At 42.7% G+C, this 20,579-nt stretch overlaps 1 protein-coding gene across 2 annotated transcripts in view; it reads left to right on the forward strand.

Annotated features, from left to right (window-relative positions):
* The window catches only part of SLC66A3 (solute carrier family 66 member 3), a 53,606-nt gene that overhangs the window by 1,469 nt on the left and 31,558 nt on the right, over positions 1-20,579 (forward strand). Inside the window, exons 2-5 of one of the 2 annotated variants that reach the window (XM_033935696.1) lie at positions 7,680-7,724; positions 8,003-8,085; positions 8,211-8,280; positions 14,045-14,102. In XM_033935696.1, the coding sequence (XP_033791587.1) occupies positions 7,714-7,724; positions 8,003-8,085; positions 8,211-8,280; positions 14,045-14,102 (222 nt within the window). In that variant the 5' untranslated portion in view covers positions 7,680-7,713. The remainder of the gene's footprint in view (positions 1-7,679; positions 7,725-8,002; positions 8,086-8,210; positions 8,281-14,044; positions 14,103-20,579) is intronic. The other variant, XM_033935695.1, reaches the window with a different exon arrangement.

Raw genomic sequence — 20,579 nt, forward strand, 5'->3', positions numbered from 1 at the left:
TGACGATCATAAAGTTCCTATGAATGTCAGAGCAGCACAGAACATTTAGCACACCAGCTGGCACTATAAACCTCTTGCTCTTGATTGTAATTTTTCAGAGCACATAATCTTTGCATTCAGTAATAATATGCATTTTTGTTCTCGATTATGTATCAGGCAGGTATAATGTCCACAGTTATATCATGCTTGTCCTTAATCAGTTTTATAACCAAATACTAAACGAAAAACATATCAGCACTGTGTTCTCTTGTTATTTGTGCACAGTTTGGGTAAATATAAAAAGATAGTGTGTGTACCTTTGAGTCAACCACTGACCCATGGCTAAATGCACAGTGAGGAATCCTCCCTGTGATGTTTCAAGGCATAATATAGGAGTGGTTTGCTATTGCCTTCTCCCACGCAGTGTGTGGCTCCACAATGTTGATGCTTCCCAACATAGGGCCCTGCAACCTATAGTACCTGGTTTTCCCCAGTGGTCCCCTATCCAGGTACAAGCCAGGCCAGACCCTGCTTAGTGTCCAAAAACAAGAGCAGGCAGCCAGGGTATAGGCAAAAAGATAGTAATAATGTTTTTTTAAAAAACAATATTTATTCTCACAGGGATCCTGCCTTAGAGGATATTTTACTATATTTGCACAGGCTTGAGAACTTAAATATGCCAGACTTGTTGAAAAGACTTTAAATACGAGGGTCATTTCATAAATAATGCACACTATTTTTTTTTTATTTACATGTTTATTTATTTTTCAAGTATTTCTTTACAATCCCTGCTTTGCAGTGACCGAGTCCCAACATCCGGGAAGCTTCATTATTCCATCCAAGACACCGTTTTTGTTCAGGTGCCGAATGGCTCGGGTAACGGCGGAAGAAAGCTCTTCCACAGATGCAAAACAATGTCCATGCCTAGGTTGTTTCAACTTTGGAAAAAGGTCGAAGTCTGGTGGACTCATGTCTGAACTATAGGGAGTATAAGGTAACACTTCCCATCCATATTCGCATAATTTTTCAATGATGATATTCCCTATGTGCGGGTGAGCGTTGCCATGAAGAATGAGTGGCCCCCACCAAGAGCAATTGAGGTCGGGTTTTGTGCATTTTTTGCAAAAAATCACAATAATACACTGCTGTGACACTTCTTCCACATGGAACTTTGTCTGTGATAATGATGCCTTCATGATCATAAGCAAAAATCATCGTTTGTTTGATTTTTGATTGAACTTGTCGAAATATTTTTGGTCGTGGGGAAGATGGAGCTCTCCACTCATTGGACTGTGATTTCAGCTGTGGCTCAAAGTCTTTGATCCACGTTTCATCAATAGTTCAAGTGTCAAGTTTAGTTAATCTTTGATATACCGTTTATAAAAAAACGTTCTTAAATGGTTTACAATTATCAAAATACTGTTAAAATGAAATAAAAACTTAAAAATAAAAAGTGGACGGGTAATGAAACAAATTGACTTACTGGTACAAAAGGGAGAAGTGGTAAAACGTGAGAATAGCAACAATGTGATTCAAGAATGCCTGATCTTCAACGTCAAATCTTTGTTTTAGCACAGTTGCATTGTCTAGGCGTCTCTGCTGCTGTTCAGTAGTCAAGAAATGGGGGACCCATCGCACAGAAATTTTTATCTTTTTTTTAATCATATGTCAGAATTTGGTATACTGATGTCGGTGGAATCCCTGTGGTTTCAGAAAGTTCCTCGCATGTCGCACAACGATCTTGTTCAAGAGCATCAGACACGAGTTTCACACATCGTTCATCGGTTGTTGATTTCGGTCTTCTTGGTCTTGCATCATCATCTATGCTCACATGACCACTCTGAAAATGAGTTGCCCAATGAGACACAGTACTTCGGTCCACTGTTAACTCATCACAAACTTCACGTAACGCACTGTGGATTTCTGTCGGGTTTCAATCTTGATGTAAGACCTCTGATCATCAACAGACACAGTACCCGAGACACCTGCAGCCTCCATTTCCAACACTTGTCACAGCCACACTATGTACACTACAGAGTTCCTAAGCATACTGCTTCAAGCACTGCAGTGAAAGTGAAACAAGGTTTACTGCAATTGCATCATCTGCTTCCCAATGTTTCCAACCTGTGCATTATTTATGAAATGACCCTCGTAGCTCTCCAGTTGCTAGCCTATGCTTGCAGTACCCGGAACTGGAGAGTAGTAATCTCCTGTGGGGTTTGTAGAGGTTCTGCTGACTAGAGCTACCCGATTCAGTGAACAATTGTTTGTTTCGATTTGGCCTATTGAATCGATTTTTGATTCACTTTCAGCGACGTAGCTTTTTAAGGGTTCCTTTTACAAAGCCGCGCTAGGGCCTTAATGCGCGGAATAGCGCGCGCTAAATTGCCCCGTGCACTAGCCGCTACCAGGCAGGCAGTAGATTTTCGGTTAACGCGCACTAATCCGGTACGTGTGCTAAAACCACTAGTGCAGCTTTGTAAAAGGAGCCCTAAGTTTAAAGTTGAATCAATTTTTATTGTAAAGTTAAACAAGCCAGATTAATACTCATCGATCCTGCACAGTCAATGCCAACAGAAAACCATGGCCTTTTCATACACCCAGAACACAGATATACCTAATCACAAACTAAAGATAGGAATATGTAGACAAAAGTTAAACTAAACAGCCAAGAAGCCAGACTCTGCATACAATGCAACACCAAAGAAACATAACACATGTCCCCTAATACTGTGCAAAATATAAAGATAGCAGATGCAAATTTGAAAAAAAACCTGACAAATAACAATCACTGCTTTACAAATTAACAAATAGAAATAAGACAAAAATGGAAATTAAGAAAATACCATTTTATTGGACTAATCCTTTTATATAGTAACTCTACTGCTGACTGCAAGCTCGGACAAACACCAGCGGGTCTCAGTGGTTCACATTCACACAACAAAATTTTAGTTTTAAGTTTTGGACAGAAGTGGTTAGACAATTTTAATAGCAATTTTGGTTGGCTTCTAGTCCTCAATTCTACTTCCATCTGATCCCATCTACAGAAGCTTCAAATAGTTTTATAGTGAATTTATTTTATTAACTTATAAAAAGAAGCAATATTCTGTACAATTGTAATTTTATAAATCAGAGTTCTGGCTGTTGAACTAGAGGAAGAGATCTTCCGCTGGCAAGGCTTTGTTTATAAATGTTTATCAACACAGCTACAATACTACTTTATCCTAAAGCAAAAAAGAAAAGAAATAGAATTTTTTTTTCTACCTTTGTTGTCTAGTTTCTACTTTCCTCATCTTCTCATCATTCTCTTCCTTCCATCCACTGTCTGCCTTCTCTCTGCCTCTTCCATATGGCATATGCTCTATTTCTATGCCTCTACCAGAAACTTTCCGCCTCTCCCTTCCATATCTCCCTCTCACCCCCCCCCCCACCTTCATCGGTCTGGCAACCATCTTCTTCCTGCCGCTCCCTCCATTGTCTGGCATCTCTGTATTCTCCCCGTCCATCTCTCACTCCCTCCCTCAGGTTGTTTTTAGCATCTGTCTTCTCCTTTCCTTACCTCAGATCTGGTATCTGTCTCCCCAATTCAGCATGTGCCCTTTTTTCTTTAGCCCCTCCTTCCATCCAGTATGTGCTCCCTTCTTTCTCTCTCTCCTCCCCACTTCCCTTCAGTGTCTGTTCCACTCTTTCCCCTCCCCACTTCCATCCAGTATCTGTGTCTCCCTCTCTCTCCACTTCCATCCAGTGTCTGTGTCTCCCTCTCTCTCCACTTCCATCCAGTGTCTGTGTCTCCCTCTCTCTCCACTTCCATCCAGTGTCTGTGTCTCCCTCTCTCTCCACTTCCATCCAGTGTCTATGTCTCCCTCTCTCTCCACTTCCATCCAGTGTCTGTGTCTCCCTCTCTCTCCACTTCCATCCAGTGTCTGTGTCTCCCTCTCTCTCCACTTCCATCCAGTGTCTGTGTCTCCCTCTCTCTCCACTTCCATCCAGTGTCTGTGCCTCCCTCGCTCTCCATTTCCATCCAGCGTCTGTTTCTCTTTCCTCTCCACTTCCTTGCCACTTCTTTCCAGCGTCCCCCTCTCCTACTCACTTCCATGCAGCGTCTGCTGATCTCTCCCCTCCCCCCTCTCTCTCTCTACTTCCTTCCAATGTGTTCTCCTTCCTCTCTCCTACCCACTTCCATACAGTGTCTGCTGCACACCCTCTCCTCTCCATTTCCCTTCAGCATCTGTTCCTCTTGTCTCTCCTCCCCCCATCTCGCCACTTCCCTTCAGCGCCCTTCACGTGGTCCGGGCATCTCCCTCCCTCCCTTCCCTTACGTTCGCTGGTGATTTTCAGTTTTCTCTCTCTGAGTGGCCCAAGTCTTTTCACAAGTTGCGTGCGTGGCCGCCATGAAACTTATCTGATGCGAGCTGCCCAGACGCAAACAGGATATTGCATCCGAAAAGAAGTTTGGGGGCAGGCGTGACTTAAGAAAAGGCTCAGGCGACTCGGAGAGAGAACTGATAATCGCCAGCGAAGGTGAGGGGAAGGGAGGGAGGAGATGCTTCGGCAAGGGGAAGAGATGTCCGGATCGCAGCGATCGGGAGGGGGCTGCTGGACCCTGCGATGGCTGCTGACCGGGATTGGTGAGAAGTGAGGCAGCATGCGCAAGATACTTAACTGCGGGGTAGAGGTCTGCACGGGAACGGGGATCCCCCAAGATCAATGGGACTCCCACTGGGACCCCTCTCAGGCCCATGGGACTACCACAAGGATGGAACTGGGGCTCCCATTCTGAGGCCTACCTAATTTTCAAGATGAGACTAGTCAGGCTCCGCGGCGGGAACAGCCATTCTGAGCAGTGAGCGCAGCACGAAGGCGCTCAGCATGTCTATGTGCTGAGCTCACTGCATTGCTGCTGATAGGTCGGGCGGTGGCATGTGCAAGGTGATTCTTCCATAGCGTTTTTTCGTGATATTTTGCCTATCTCCAGTTATCACCGGCTATTTGATAAAGTCTTCTTCTGCTTCATATGGGGTCTTTCTATGCCATTAGCTTCATCTAGTCAGTCTGTTACCCATAAGATTATTTTGATGCATAACAACTATGTTTTTAGTTTGGGCCTTTTATACAGCGGTTTCTATGTTGGCTATTCTGGATGTTTCTATCTCTGCTATTCGGCGAGTCTGCCTTCTCTTTTCTTCCTTTTTTTCTTTTCAATTATTAAGGCCATTCGTTCCTCTTTGGCTTAATTACATTGTTTACTTAGAACATCATTATCCTTATTTTTATATTTTCTATATTTTTTGTTACTTTAGCACCTACATATCCCCAAGTATGTCAGGTGGTTCATTGTGTGGCTTTTGCTATTTTAGCCGTTTTTGATTAAAGATGTGTGGGACTTTCCATCACTATCAAAGACAGCTTATAATCAGTACGTTACACCGGGCTTAATAGTCTTTTACAGATATTCAGTGCTTTAATTCTGATTTTTATTTCAAGTTTTATTTCAGTCTTTTTTAGCCAGCTACATTCTCCCTTAGAGCTCATTAGTCCCAATGGCTTACATTACGTTCACCATTTCTTTTGGTTTTGTTTTTAGCCAGTCCTATGGTCTCACGTTGTTTATTTCTTTTGTTTTTCTATATCCTATTCGTTTATTAGCCCACTTCACTCAGCCTTTTCCTCTCGTCTGCATCATGGGTAAGCATAAATGGGAATTTCTCGGACTGGGAGAAGGTGACAAGCGGCGTACCCCAGGGCTAGGTTCTTGGGCCCATCTTATTCAATATCTTCATAAATGACCTGGAAGAGGGAACAACAAGTAATATAATCAAGTTTGCAGATGACACAAAACTATGTCGGGCAGTTGGGTCACAAAAGCACAGCGAGGATCTCCAGAAGGATTTGAACCAGCTGGAGAAATGGGCGGAAAAGTGGCAGATGAAGTTCAACATAGAAAAATGCAAAGTGATGCACCTGGGTAGGAAAAACAAGGAACATGGATATAAAATGTTAGGTGTAACATTGGCCAAAAGCGAACAAGAAAGGGACCTGGGGGTACTGATAGACAGGACCCTTAAGCCGTCGGCTCAATGCGCGACGGCAGCAAAGAAGGCAAACAGGATGTTGGGCATGATAAAGATGGGAGTCACGAGTAGATCGGCGGATGTCATTTTGCCACTTTACAGAGCAATGGTCAGACCACACTTGGAATACTGTATCCAACACTGGTCTCCATACCTAAAGAAGGATATAACCCTGCTGGAGAGGGTACAGAGGTGAGCCACGAAACTAGTAAAAGGTATCGAGAATTTGAGCTACAAAGAACGCCTCGGAAAACTGGGACTGTTCACCCTCGAAAAGAGGAGACTGCGAGGGGATATGATAGAGACTTTTAAAATACTAAAAGGATTCGACAAAATAGAGCAAGAAGCACCGTTATTCACATTGTCAAATGTGACACAAACAAGAGGTCATGGACTCAAACTGAGGGGCGGCAGGTCAAGGACAAATGTCAGGAAGTTCTGTTTCGCACAGCGAGTGGTGGACGCTTGGAATGCTCTCCCAGAGGAGATTGTGACGGAGACTACCATTTTGGGATTCAAGCGCAAGTTGGATGCGTACCTTCTTACAAATCACATTGAGGGATACGGGTAATCAAGGTCTCCATCAGGGAGCACCTAGCTTGGCCTCCGCGTGTGCGGGTCGCCGGACTAGATGGACCTAAGGTCTGATCCGGTGAAGGCGTTTCTTATGTTCTTATTATGTTCCTTAATGTCATATTATGTGTTTTCATAGTACTGTTTTGTCTTTCTCTTTGCCCCTATCATGCACCCCCTGCTATACTATACTTCTTGATGAGATGGTTTATTGTATTTATTAAACTTTTATTCTTGATATATTATGACTTGATGAGATGGTCTTTTGTATTAAGTTCCTATTTTGCATTATATTTTGTCACACCATGTCTTTTGATCTTTTAAAGCAATCATTAGCATAATCATTTTTAATATTGGTTATCATTCTGTCTGATTAATTCAAATTTGAGCTTGATATACTATTTATTTCATATTGATTTCATGGTTGTTTTATATATGAATTGTACCAAAATCTGTTATCATCATGCTTTTTACCTTTCATCTGATTAATATTTCTTATTATTATGTTTAATTAAGTTTTTTAATTCATTGTGTAACACATTAAGGTTCCCGATGAAATATTTTGTATATATTTTAGTAGATACGATGGTTTAGCCTTCTATATATCTTTTTCTGTTGTTCTAATTTGTTCATTTTAGATTGATATTTATTATTTAAAGTGCTCATATTCTATGATGCACTTTTTAGGCGGGGACGGAGGGGATTCCTCATGGGGACAAAGGGGATTCTGATGGGGACGGGTGGGATTCTGGCAGGGATGGGTGGAATTTCTGTCCCCACGCAACTCTCTACTGCGGGGACAAGGCCATTCACCACTCCATAGGGTGGTGAATGGCCTTGTCCCTGTACCCATAGCAACTAGTTTTTTTTTTCTTCACCTTTCCAGTGGGTAACCCACGGCTAGCCATGGGGTAACAGTTACCATGACATTCTCTAATCCATATCTCATAATTTTTACAAGAGGATAAAAGAACGCAGTGTAGTAACTTAGTTGGTGCAATTTCTTCAACTGCTTGAATTATTTGTATTACTAACTGACTTATTTATGTTATTTAGTCTTCTGTGGAGGAAGAACTAAAGAGGTGTACGCATGTTTTGCAGGTATATTCAGCCACACTGTTTGCTGTCCAAAATCTACCACCAAGTATAAAAAATTGGATTCTTGTTGTACTGTGATAGCCTCAAACCATGAATGTGAACATTTTATAAATAAATATTTCTTTAAAACTGAAACCAGTCTAAACCAGTTACCAGATATTTATCATCCAATATATTCTTAAGATATCAAAAAAGTGAATCTGCAAAAATAAAATATGTATTTCTCCTTTATCCTTTATCTTGCACTCTTCCTGAGTACACTCTTATTTTTTCTCCTTTAGATTTCTTGTCTTCCTAAGGTACCAGATATATTACAATTATCCGCTAGAAACCTATTTGGAATATCCAATCCTCATTGCACAAGGTAATACTTTTTTTTTTTTTTTTCCATTTAGCAGTAAAGGTTTTGTAGCTATAAGCAGGTAATAAATGAAATTATCAGCTTTAGTATATTAGCAGTAATGATGCTTTTCTTTCTTTTCTTTTCAGATGGTATTCTCTTGCTCTTTGTGTTCTATTACACTGGAAGCATAAAGCAGGCTTTGCCTTATATAGCGATGTATCCTTTTTTCTGATTAGTTTACAGCTCCTGAGTGCAAGATGTTTTTATGCAGTTCTCAGTTCATGGATAGCTGTTTCAAGAGTCACATTAAACTGTTAAGTCAATAGTTCAGAGTTTGACAGAGGTGATACTTATTGTGTGCGTCTTCATTTGCGGACTGTTTTTGCCTTTTGATCCTCTGAGTTTGCTCAGGACTGTTTGGTGTGCCATTCACATCAGGTACCCGAAGAAACAACTTGAGTTGTCACTGGGGATCTTTGACTCCTTTTGAAAAAGCCGCAGCTACTCCGGCGTGCAGCTGCAGGATGTGCCCTAAGGGGCACGCTAGGCCCCTTGGGAGCCACGAGGAGCCACAAGAAATTAAAGTAACTTTGGAAGTTAATAAAGGTATGTCTTTTATATAATGGGTAAATGAAAAGATAAAACTAAGGTCTCAACTCCAATGTCTACTGGTCCTATAGATAGACACTTCACCACTTCTATTGTGGCTTCTCCACATGTTCCAGCCGCTGATATGTCTTCAGGGGTTTCTGTCAGTCCTCTAGATCAGTGTTTTTCAACCTTTTTACACTTATGGACTGGCAGAAATAAAATAATTATTCTGTGGACCGGCATCAGTCCGTGGACCAGCGGTTGAACAACACTGGGCTAAGTCGTGGGCCAGACCCCACCCATCTCTACCCAATCTCCACCCCAGACCCCGCCCCCATAATAGTACTAATTGCACCTCGCACGTCCCGTGCCTCGTCTGGAAGCCTTCCCTCTAACGTTGCAACGGACCAGCAGGAAATTTCAGTGGACCGACACTGGTCCATGGACCGGTGGTTGAAGAACACTGCTCTAGTATGGTACACCTCCACTCCCTCCTCTTTTTCCTGTTGAATTGAGTCCTAACGAAGGTCCTAATATACCTTCATCAGACAATCCAGTACCACATACAGTTCTAAGCCAAAGATTCTTCCTGTGTTGGTAAAGGACTCTGACTACTATGGATTAGTGGAGGTACCACAGAAAATTTCCTTGAAAGATGTTTGGTTAATTAATGTTAAGATGGAGTGTTTGTTAAAATCAGTCATTAATCAACATCAGGTTTTCTCACAGACAGTTGTTGATAAATTAGAAAATGTAGACTAATGTAAAGATCCTTGATAAAAGACTTTTAATGGTTGAAATACAGGTTTCTGCCCTGCAAGCTGTTTCCACATCATCAGTTAAAGATTCCCTTACCCCCTCTATTACAAAGGTGCGCTAAGCTTTTTAGTGTGTGCTAAACACTAATGCGTGCATGTTATCCTATGGACATGTTAGCGGTTAGCGCACGCGTTGATTTAGCATGTGCTAAATCCACGCTAAAATGCTTAGAGCACCTTTGTAAAAGAGGGCCTTAGTTTACATTTGAAAATTAAAATGTTGGAGAATAGTGCAAGATCTAAAAGCTTGCAATTATTAAAATTTCCCAATAATTCATTTGCTATCTCCTGAAATTCTTTTGAGGTAATACATCAAGGAAACTTTAGGTTTACAAAATTCTGATTCAATGGTAATTTCTAGTTGCTATTATATTCATCGTGCTCAAAATTTCCTATAGAAGGGGTGGATCAACTGATTACAACAGAATTTGATCTTACAGGTTTCTTAGAAGATTCTCAAGATGTAAGAAAGAATAGATCCACCCTGTTGAAGGTATGCTCCACTGAATGTGATGAGACTTTAATTTTGAAAACTTATTTCATGAATAAAAATGCTGTAACTGTGGAGCAAAAATACTTATGTTTCCTGATGTGGCCAAAGCAACACAGCTTAGACAGAAAGGGGCTCATAATCAAAACTTTAAAATGTCTAAAAACCGGCCTAAGTCGGCACTTGGAAAATGACGGAGGTGATCAGTGGAGTGCCGCAGAGCTCGGGCCCGATCCTATTCAACATCTTTATAAGAGACTTGGCAGAAGGGCTCCGAGGTAAAATAACATTATTCGCCGATAACGCCAAACTAAGCAATGTAGTGGGCAAAAGCAAAACGGACAAAAATTCAATGCCCAACAACATGATGCACGACCTACTCCTACTGGAGCGCTGGTCTAGGACCTGGCAACTCAGCTTCAGTGCCAAAAAATGCAAAGTTATGCACCTGGGTAGCCAAAATCCATGTAGGACTTATACCCTTAATGGCGAGATCCTAACAAAAACTGTAGCAGAACGAGACTTAGGGGTGATCGTCAGTGAGGACATGAAGGCTGCTAATCAAGTGGAGCAAGCTTCATCCAAGGCAAGACAAATCATAGGTTGCATACGCAGGGGTTTCGTCAGCCGTAAGCCTGAAGTCATTATGCCATTGTATAGAAGTCATTATGCCATTGTGAGGCCCCACCTGGAATACTGTGTGCAATTCTGGAGGCCGCATTATCGCAAGGATGTGCTGAGACTGGAGTCGGTCCAGAGAATGGCAACCCGGATGGTCTCAAGAATCTCCCATACGAGGAACGGCTAGATAAATTACAGCTATACTCACTTGAGGAACGCAGAGAGAGGGGAGACATGATCGAGACGTTAAAGTATCTCATGGGCCGCATCGAGGCGGAAGAAGATATCTTCTTTTTCAAGGGTCCCACAGCAACAAGGGGGCATCCGTGGAAAATCAGGGGCGGGAAACTGCGCGGTGACACCAGGAAATTCTTTTTCACTGAAAGGGTGGTTGATCGCTGGAATAGTCTTCCACTTCAGGTGATTGAGGCTAGCAGCGTGCCTGATTTTAAGGCCAAATGGGATTGACATGTGGGATCTATTCACAGAGTAAAGGTAGGGGAGGGTCATTAGGTTGGGCAGACTAGATGGTCCGTGGCCCTTATCTGCCGTCTATTTCTATGTTTCTAAGTGCCGATAATAAAACCGGGTTTTGAACATATTTAAAAACTACCTAGGCCTTCACAGTGCCGCTGAACGACCATAGCTAAATGGGGCGTGTTAGGAGGTGTGTCGAGGGTGGGAGTTGGGCAGAATGTGGGCTGGCTTAGACTTAGTTGTACTGCATGTATAACTGAAAGTTATACATCACAGGATCGACTGAACTTGGACGGTGTGACTTAGACCATTTAAAACATGATCTAAGTCACAAAAACCCACCTAAAGTGACCAATAAGCACTGCAAACACATAATACAGACCTCCACACACTACCCCAGTGATCACTGACCCCCCACCCCCATAAAAATATTAATCACAACTTGAAAATTGTGCCTCCAGAACATAATCACCTGGCAGCCTGGCATAGGAAAGCCTAGTTATGCTGCACAGAGGCGTCTTAAGCCATCTTGGGTGTGGGTTAGGGACCCATGGAGAGGATGACCCATGCCCATAAGCCCTTGTAATCACTGCATTGATATTGAAACGTGCACTCCCCTATACCCCCAAAACCCTTTTGTACTGGCATATAAGTGGCTCCTGCAGCCATAAAGGCTATTGGGGTGGTAGATAAGTGGATCTAGGGGATTCTGGAGTTAGGTTGGGGGGCTCACCATGACCTATAAGGGAGCTGTAGTGAGATGAAGACATGGCACCCTTTTTGTGAAGTTCACAGCAGTGCCCTATAAGGTACCCCACTATTTAGGTGCCACATCTGGGTGTTCAGTCCATTAAATACAAAAAAAGGAACATTCCTAAAAGTCAAAATGACTCTGTGGTTTTAATTTTATTGTTAATTATTAAGTAAACAGGGACAAGCCTCAGATTATGGAGTAATTTTTCCATTCTGGGATTTCTTCCAAGAGAAATAAATTCTTTTCTCTTACTCCTCTTTACATCATTGGCATGAATCCCTCCTCCCTACCATAACTAAAAACATTTAGGGCTCCTTTTACAAAGGTGCGCTAGGGCCATTGCCCGCGTTAAATTCCCAAGCGTGCTAGCCACTACTGCCTCCTTTTTAGGAGGCAGTAGATTTTCGGTAATTTTGTGTGTGCGCTAAAAACCCTAGCACACCTTCGTAAAAGGAGCCCTTAATATTAATTACTTTATTATTAATTCATAAAAAGTTTATATAATATCTCCTAACTAAATCTCCTTTTTCTAATCTTCTTTTAAATGTTCAATATTTGTTCAATGTTCATTTCATTTAATTCCTTCATATTTAAATTAATGAATCTATACTTCTTAAATTCATTAGTATTGCATGGGTGGGACTATCATGAAGAGACCACACAATTCATTTCAACACTCAGAACCGACAGAGAGAAATGTGCAAAACTTTTAAAGTGCACTGGTGCTTCAAAGTGCTTTATAAAAGTGCCTTTGTGCTTGCTATAAATTACTTCAATTCATTTCATAATTTAGAATACTTAGCTTTGTGCTCTTTTGAAAACCGAGGCCGTTGCTTTTAAACTTTACAACTTCCAACGCGGCCTGCGTTTCACGGGGTAGATAACATCCCCGCTGCGTCAGGGATACAACTTTTTAGCAACGCTTCTCTAGGCGTGTAGTCAGCCTAGAGAAGCGTTGCTAAAAAGTGCAGTCAGCCTAGAAAAATCTCTTAAGAACTTTCAAGTCACAACTAAAAGCCTATTACTTCAAAATGGCATTCGATACGACTTCCTTACAGACTTACTTTTACATCGATTAACATGTATACTTTTTATTTAAATACCAAAACAATTAGCAAAGAACTTTTTCAATTCTTATTCTCAGAATAGACACCCCAGACCTTTTGTCTTCATCCAATTCAGCATTGATTGGGGAAAGCTCTGGATGAAATATTGGAATTTTATTTCCAAACTCAACAGGAGTACTAATGAAGAGAAGAATTGCTGCCTGTCCATTTTCAACAGAAGGATAAATCCGTTATTGCTCCTGACGAAGATAACGAAATGGAGCTCTGTTGAGCAGTAACAGTATTCCTTTTGGGATTCAGATACGTTTGATTGCCTTATCTTCATATTTTTTACTCCAAAATTCCAGTTTCACTGCTGTTTTTTCATATGAAGTTAACAATAGGGCAGTCTGTGGATTAGTAATCTTAATTATTTCTCTCTAAAAAGCGCACCTAGTGTAATACAGTAAAAAAAAAAATTTCGCAGACACTTTTATATTCTTTCATATTAAAGAAAGTAAAATTTAATAAGACTTAATGATGTACGGGATAGACTCATTTAGGCAGTAGTCTGGTGCTTCTCACATATGAGTTGTCAGCCCAGGGTAAGACTGTGGAATGACAGTTGCAGTCCTCCCAGTACTGAGGTCTTATTATTACTATTTGTTGATGAATATAGACACGGGTGCCTGTTCTGTGAGTAGGAATTGAAAAAGATTTGGTATTTTGAGAGAGATTTTTTGGCCTTACTTTTTATTTAACCTTTTTACCCTTTGTTGTTTTCCTCTTCGTTCTTTCCTATAATACATTGTAAACCTTACCTTGTCAGCCTATTTGTGTTTAGTGAGTTTCCATGTCATGGTCTTTTTACCCTATCTGTCTTTACTGATTTTTAACTTTCGCCCTTGGTTTTTATTAGAGTAAACCACTTTAGTTTAATTTTTTTCTTAGTTAAATATTGTGGTATATGGAATAAAATAACTGTAACTGTGAACTTGTTGGAAACAGGATACTGGACTTGATGGACTTTTGGTCTTTCCCAATATGGCAATTCTTATGACCTTTCATAAGGTGGCGGTTGAAAATTGTAGATCAGGATATTTTTGCTAATTCAAAATCAGTGCAGCTACTGGAACTCTGCTTTGCATACATGCCAGGAGTTTCTACCTTAACAGCAGCTAAGATATAGTGCAGGATGGCATCTTTTAGCTATTCAGAAATGGATAATGGACCTGGCCATGGTAAGTATGGTATTTTAATTTAAAGGAGAAAACTGGAAAAATTATGGGATGTGTTTAAATTATTTCACTTTAGTAATTCAGCATGAATTCAGAATTCACTTTTCTTTTCCACAGACTGAAATAATTTAGAATTACCAAATTAGGTTAATGTATTTTTGGTATGGAACCAATATAGGGAATTTGTATCCAAAAAGGCTGAAATTAAGCTGCTCTTCTAAATAAGTACTGGACTTAAAAACATCATGTGCAGATGGGATAATTTGTCCTGTTGACTCCCAGGTTAGTATTTCTTGCAATATAAAAAACCAGAATGTGTCTAATGGTAAAAACAATAGTATCGGCTTTATGAATAAGAACACAAAACGTTGGTTAGGAGTAAAGCTTCAGGAACCAATAAAAAGCCCTATAACTTGTTCCTCACCATGCTTAGGTAATACAGTCAAACCTTGGATAGCAAGTAACGTAGTTTGAGTGTTTTGCAAGATGAGCAAAACATTTTCTTAAATTTTAACTCGTCTTGCAGTAAGAGCATATAGTGCATCTTGTCAAATATGCACAATATTTGTACATCGCATCACTGATTGTGTCTGAATGTATTACATGTACCTGCAGTTCAAACATGCACAACATACACACATCTCGTGCTGATTGTGGCTGAACATAATAAAAGCATCATGCCCAATACACCCGCAGGGTAGTGACTGTTCGAAACGAGTGAGATCTTGCAAAACAAGTACATACAGTACTGTATTTTCTATTAAAGTTTTTGGAATGTTTAATGAATTGTCCGAGTTTCCATTATTTCCTATGGGGAAATTTGCTTTGATATGAGTGCTTTGGATTGCGAGCATGCTTCTGGAACAAATTATGTTCGCAAACCAAGGTACCACTGTTTAGGGGACTATACTCAGACAAGCGTCTGTACTCCTTCTCCATAAGGTCAGCAGCCAATTCAAGTTCTAGTTGGTTACTGCCTTTGTGACATTCAGTCTTGGTCTTGTCTCTCATATTAGAGAATGACACGGTGGCGGTTTACCCGCGGCCACCGCATTTTAGCCGCGGGTCACCCGCTGAAACGGGGAACGAAAACTAGCAGTCGCTGCGGCGACGGGGACAAGGCCATTCACCGCTCGTGGGGCGGTGAATGGTCTTGTCCCCGCAGTGAGGCATGAAGGATCGCGCGGTCCCCGCAGCACACACCCGCCTGCCCAATCGATCCTAGTGTTTAGCCAGCTCTCTCCCTTCTCTTCACCTTAGTTTGTAGGTTTTCTTTTTCGGCGACCCACACGCTATCAGAGAGCCGCGCACCCGCTGCTGCTCAGTTTCGATCTTCTGCTCTGACGCAACTGGAAACAGGAAGTTGTAGCAGAGCAGAAGATTGAACACTGAGCAGCCGCGCGTGCGCGGCTCTTTGGGAAAGCGTGCATGTCGCCGAAAAACAAAACCTACAAACTAAGGTGAGGAGAAGGGAGAGAGCTGGCTAAACAGTAGGATCCATTGGGCAGGCGGGTGGTGGCTGCGGGGACAGTGCGATCGCTCGTGTTCCCGGCTCAAATTGGAAGGAGGGAGTGAAAGGGAAAAGGATTCTGGGCCAAGGAGATGAAGACGGAAAGAAAAACCCACAGCAGGAAAGAAAGGGAAGGACAGGCAGGTGAGCCAGATGCTAGAAGCAAGGGGGGGGAGGGGAAGAAAGAGGGAAAAAGATGGAGTTGAAAAGAAGAGACACACTGGTATGGAAGAGGAAGATAGGGGAAATCTGGACACAGGAAGGTAACAGAAAGAGGGGAAATTATGTGCATGGGGCATAGGGACAGTGACAAAGGGGACATGCCCTGGGGATGGTATATGGACACAGGGGGGAGGGGGGGCAATGGCAGATACATAGGGGAGATATTAGAAATGGGGAAAATAGCACAGAAGCGAGATGGTTTGTGGGGATGGGACAGGGACCGAGCTTGCAGGCTCCAGTGGCTTGCACAAATTACATTGTAACGTGCCATGAAAATAAGAGGGAGGAAGGTAGATAGATAGGCCACGCGAGAGGAGCTGAAGGGTAGTAGAAAGGAACAAATGGTAAAGGAGGGAGGGAAGGGTGGTGGTGGAAAGGAATAGGACAGACATTGAAGGAGGGTGGAGAGGAACAGACCCCGAAGGGAAATGTGGAAGACAGAGTGGGAAGAAGACAGATGCCAGACTATGGGGGAGCGGAGGGAAGAAGATGGGTGCTAGACCAATTGGAAGGGGGGGGGTGAAGGGAGAGGCACAGTAACAGCAAGTGGAAGACACAGAGAGAAGACACACAGTGGATGGAAGGAATTGAATGAGAAGATGTGGAAAGCAGAAACCAGACAACAAAGGTAGAAAAAAAAATTATATTTATTTATTTATTTCTTTTTTGCTTTAGGATAAAATAGTATATTAGTTGTGTTGATAAAAATTTATAAACAAAGCCCTGCCAGCTGAACATCTCTTTCTCTAGTTCAGCAGCAGGAACTTTGATTTATAAGAAAGGAATAAGCTAAATATTACAGTACTAAGGCTTATATGGATGCAGCGGGGACGGTAACGGGGCGGTGAATGGGATGGCAGTGGCGGTGACGGGGCGGTGAAAGGGATGGCGGTGACGGTGACGGGGCGGTGAAGGGAACGTCGGTGACGGGGCGGTGCAGAGGATGGTGGGCCGGTGACGGGGACAGATTTTTTTCCCCGTGTCATTCTCTATCTCATATATTGGGATCATTGCCCAGTGTGGACGTTTATTTTTGACCTAGTTCTGTTATAACTGTGACAAAAATTGAACAGCAGTAATGCAGTATTTTAATACATAAATGGATTTTCACACACTGGTATGCAGTGAATACAAGTCACAAAATTTCAACCCTTGTCGATTGGCAGTGCGTGGGAAGGTAATAATTTGCTTTAGGTTTGGTTATGGAATAATTGTTGCAAGAGATGTGGCTATCTTTAAATTGTGTCCAGTCTCCTTTATGCCACTCCTTCCTCCAAGGAATCGCAGATGTCAAGTTTCATTAACCCAGGGGTGTCCAATGTCGGTCCTCGAGGGCCGCAATCCAGTCGGATTTTCAGGATTTCCCCAATGAATATGCATTGAAAGCAGTGCATGCAAAAAGATCTCATGCATATTCATTGGGGAAATCCTCAAAACCCGACTGGATTGCGGCCCTCGAGGACCGACATTGGACACCCCTGCATTAACCAATAGGGGAATGAGGGTAGATTCGAATTCCCTATTGTCAGCCAGGACAAGAATTATCTGTGAGAGGGAGGGTCTTGTACTGGAGCCAGTTGGCATGCCTTTTTTCTGGTTTCTCTTTTTAAGCACATAAGTTCAGCTAATATATTTAAAAAAAAAATTAATAATAGTTGTCGAAGAAAAAGCAGGCATAATATTAAGAACATACATAAGAACATAAGAGTTGCCTCCGCCGGGTCAGACCAGAGGTCCATCGCACCCAGCAGCCCGCACCCGCGGCGGCCCATCAGGTCCATGACCTGCTAAGTGTCCCTGCCTTTCCCATACCTATCTCTATGTCTATCTGTCCCTGCCTTTCCTATACCTATCTCTATGTCTATCTGTACCCCTCAATCCCCTTATCCTGTAGGTATTTATCCAAACCTTCTTTGAACCCCTGTAGCGTGCCCTGCCCTACCACATCTTCCGGGAGCGCATTCCATGTGTCCACCACCCTCTGAGTAAAGAAGAACTTCCTAGCATTTGTTCTAAACCTGTCCTCTTTCAATTTCTCCGAGTGCCCCCTTGTATTTGTGGCTCCCTTCAGTTTGAAGAATCTGACATTATCTGGGCTGTTCTCAGTTTGTGTCTCGTGCTGGATACTGGAGATTATTCAGGAGGGGTACAAGCATGAGTTCTTTTGTCCCCTCCTGGACCTTTTTGTGAATGCTCCAGCAGAGAGACCAGAAAAAGCGGTCAGAGTTCGAGCGACAGTGCAAAGGCTGCTGGATCTAGCAGCCATAGAACCCAAAAGAGACTCATAAAAGGCTGACTCTGAATCTCAAGTTGCAGCTCTCAAGATATCCTGTTTCCATACAGAAATGGTGAAGTTGGTCATTGATTTGGTGGTGCCAGGAGAATTTCTTGCTTCTCTGGATTTGACAAAGGCCTATCAGCACATTCCCATTTTTCCAGAGCATAGGAGGTTCTTATGGTTTCATGTTCTGGAATAGCACTTCCATTTCTCAGCCCTGCTGTTTGGACTGGCCACGGTGCCACTCACTTTCACCAGAGTGATGATGGTAGCAGTAGCAAACCTCCACAAGATGGGGATACAGGTGCATCCGTATCTGAACAATTGGCTGATAAGAACTCTGTCGAATCAGAAGGTAGGATGGTAGTGCAGCGGGTGGTTCATCTGCAAAACCTGGGCTGGATTATCAATTTTTGGAAAAGTCACCTGGAGTCGACACACATTCTGGAGTATCTGGGGATTCTATTCAACACAAAGGAGAACAAAGGTTTTCTGCCAGAAGCCTACAGAGTGAAACTGACACGGCAGATAAGGAAGTTTCGGGACAGGTTGGAATTTTGACCTGCAGGTGTTGGGATCGATGGTAGCAACTATAGATGTGGTTCCCTGAGCAAAGGTGCACCTGTGTCCTCTTCAGGAAGTGCTTCTATCCTGCTGGTGCCCACAAAGGGATGCATTACAGATACATGTACCTTGGACAACAGAGGAGTTGCTCATTCTGAACTGGTGGCTGAAACCTCAGTCCCTGGCATGAGGAGTTCCACTCCATATCTCCTCAGGGGTGATTCTGACTACAAATGTTGGCCTCTATGATTGGGAAGCACATTGCAAAAAGCAGGATACTGGGTCCAAAACTTCTCACTCTCTCCTCCTTCCTTTTCTCCCTTTTTGTGGTCTGGTTTCTGTTCTTCTCTCCTTTTCTTTCCTCCTCCTCCTATTGCCTATCATGGTCTGGCATTTCTGTTCTTCCCTTCCCTGCGCCAGAGGTATGGCATCTTTCTTTTTTCCCTCTCCATTCCCTCAGTCCAGCATTTCTCTAATGCCCCCACCCCTGCGATCTCCCAGTGACTCTCCCCTCCTGCGTTCCTCTCCTCAATGGGATCTGTTAAGGCAGCCAGAAACATGAGTGAACATGCTACCTTCGGCAGCCTGTAAATATTTCCTCTGCTACTGCTTCCTGCTTACGAGGGAACAGGCGACAGGAAGCAGTATCAGAGAGAAAGCTTCCGGGCCACCAAAGGCAGCGTGTGTTCATTCACACTGCCGGCTGCCCGAAGGATGAAAGAGCTGCAGCGATGGACCCCACGGAGGGAGTGGATGGAACCCTGGACTGTAGGAAGCAACCACTCAGCCTGCTCCAAGATACATCCTGATGGTGGGGAGGCAGGCGGGAAGTGCTATTCCTGGTGTGCGGCAGCTAAGAGCTAGGCTCTGAAAAGAAGTGCACGGCTGCGCACCTGCACAGCTTAGAGGGAACATTGTCCTCCACCACAATGCCATCCAATATCTTGACCCCCCCTATCACCTCCCCACTGCTGCTGTATGCTTCTTGAATCAGCAGCAGCAGCAGCTGTAAACTTAAACATAATCATCGCAGGATCTTGCTGCATTTCCCCACGGCTGCCAGCTCTGCTCCGGAACAAGGAAGTGATATCAGAGAGGATGGACCGGCATCCACAGGGAGGTGCAGGAAGGTCCTGCAATGACTGAATTTAAAGTTTATTGCTGCTGCTGCTGGTTCAGGAAAGCAGCAGCAGAAGGTTCCGGACCAGGTGGACTGGCTATGCACCGCCTTAGAACTTGCACCCAGGGCAGACTGCCCCCCCCCCCCTCTTTGCTACGCCACTTCATAAGTTCACCCAAACTATGCCTCTAACACACACCCCTTAGGATTTAAACATACTGTGGATAAACACCACAGAATTTCATCTAGAAAATAAGTTTTGAAAATAGCGAATTGTAAGAGTTTGGCAAGAAAGACATCCATCTGCAACTTTATGCCACATTTTAGAGTTTGGCAAGAAAGACATCCATCTGCAACTTTATGCCACATTTTAGATATTTTGAAAAATGAGTGTCCAAGATAAGTTAGTTTCAGAATTATTTATCTTGGAATGAGCTAGAACTGAGCTTATTTCTTGGTATTCCCCTAGTTGCCTTTGGCCAAACCATTTTATGAAAGGATTCTTATTTTAAATTGAACCATTCATTTGCTTCTATTATAAACTCTTGATTTCACTCCATTTGTTCTTGTTAGTTGAAAATGTAGAGAATATTGAGTTTCTACTATCTAAAGCAGTCTCAAGGTATATAAATTTTCAGTAACAGACTCTAGAACTTCAGAGACACCACTCAGGACTCATAATGTCAAAATTTATGCCAATACTCCTTGTAACCAAAGCTTGTAGTAATATAACAATATAACTTTTACAGATTTTCATTAAGAATAAACAGCTTGGGACAATGAATA

Source organism: Geotrypetes seraphini, chromosome 3 (assembly GCF_902459505.1).
Source record: "Geotrypetes seraphini chromosome 3, aGeoSer1.1, whole genome shotgun sequence".
Taxonomy (NCBI): Eukaryota; Metazoa; Chordata; class Amphibia; order Gymnophiona; family Dermophiidae; genus Geotrypetes; species Geotrypetes seraphini.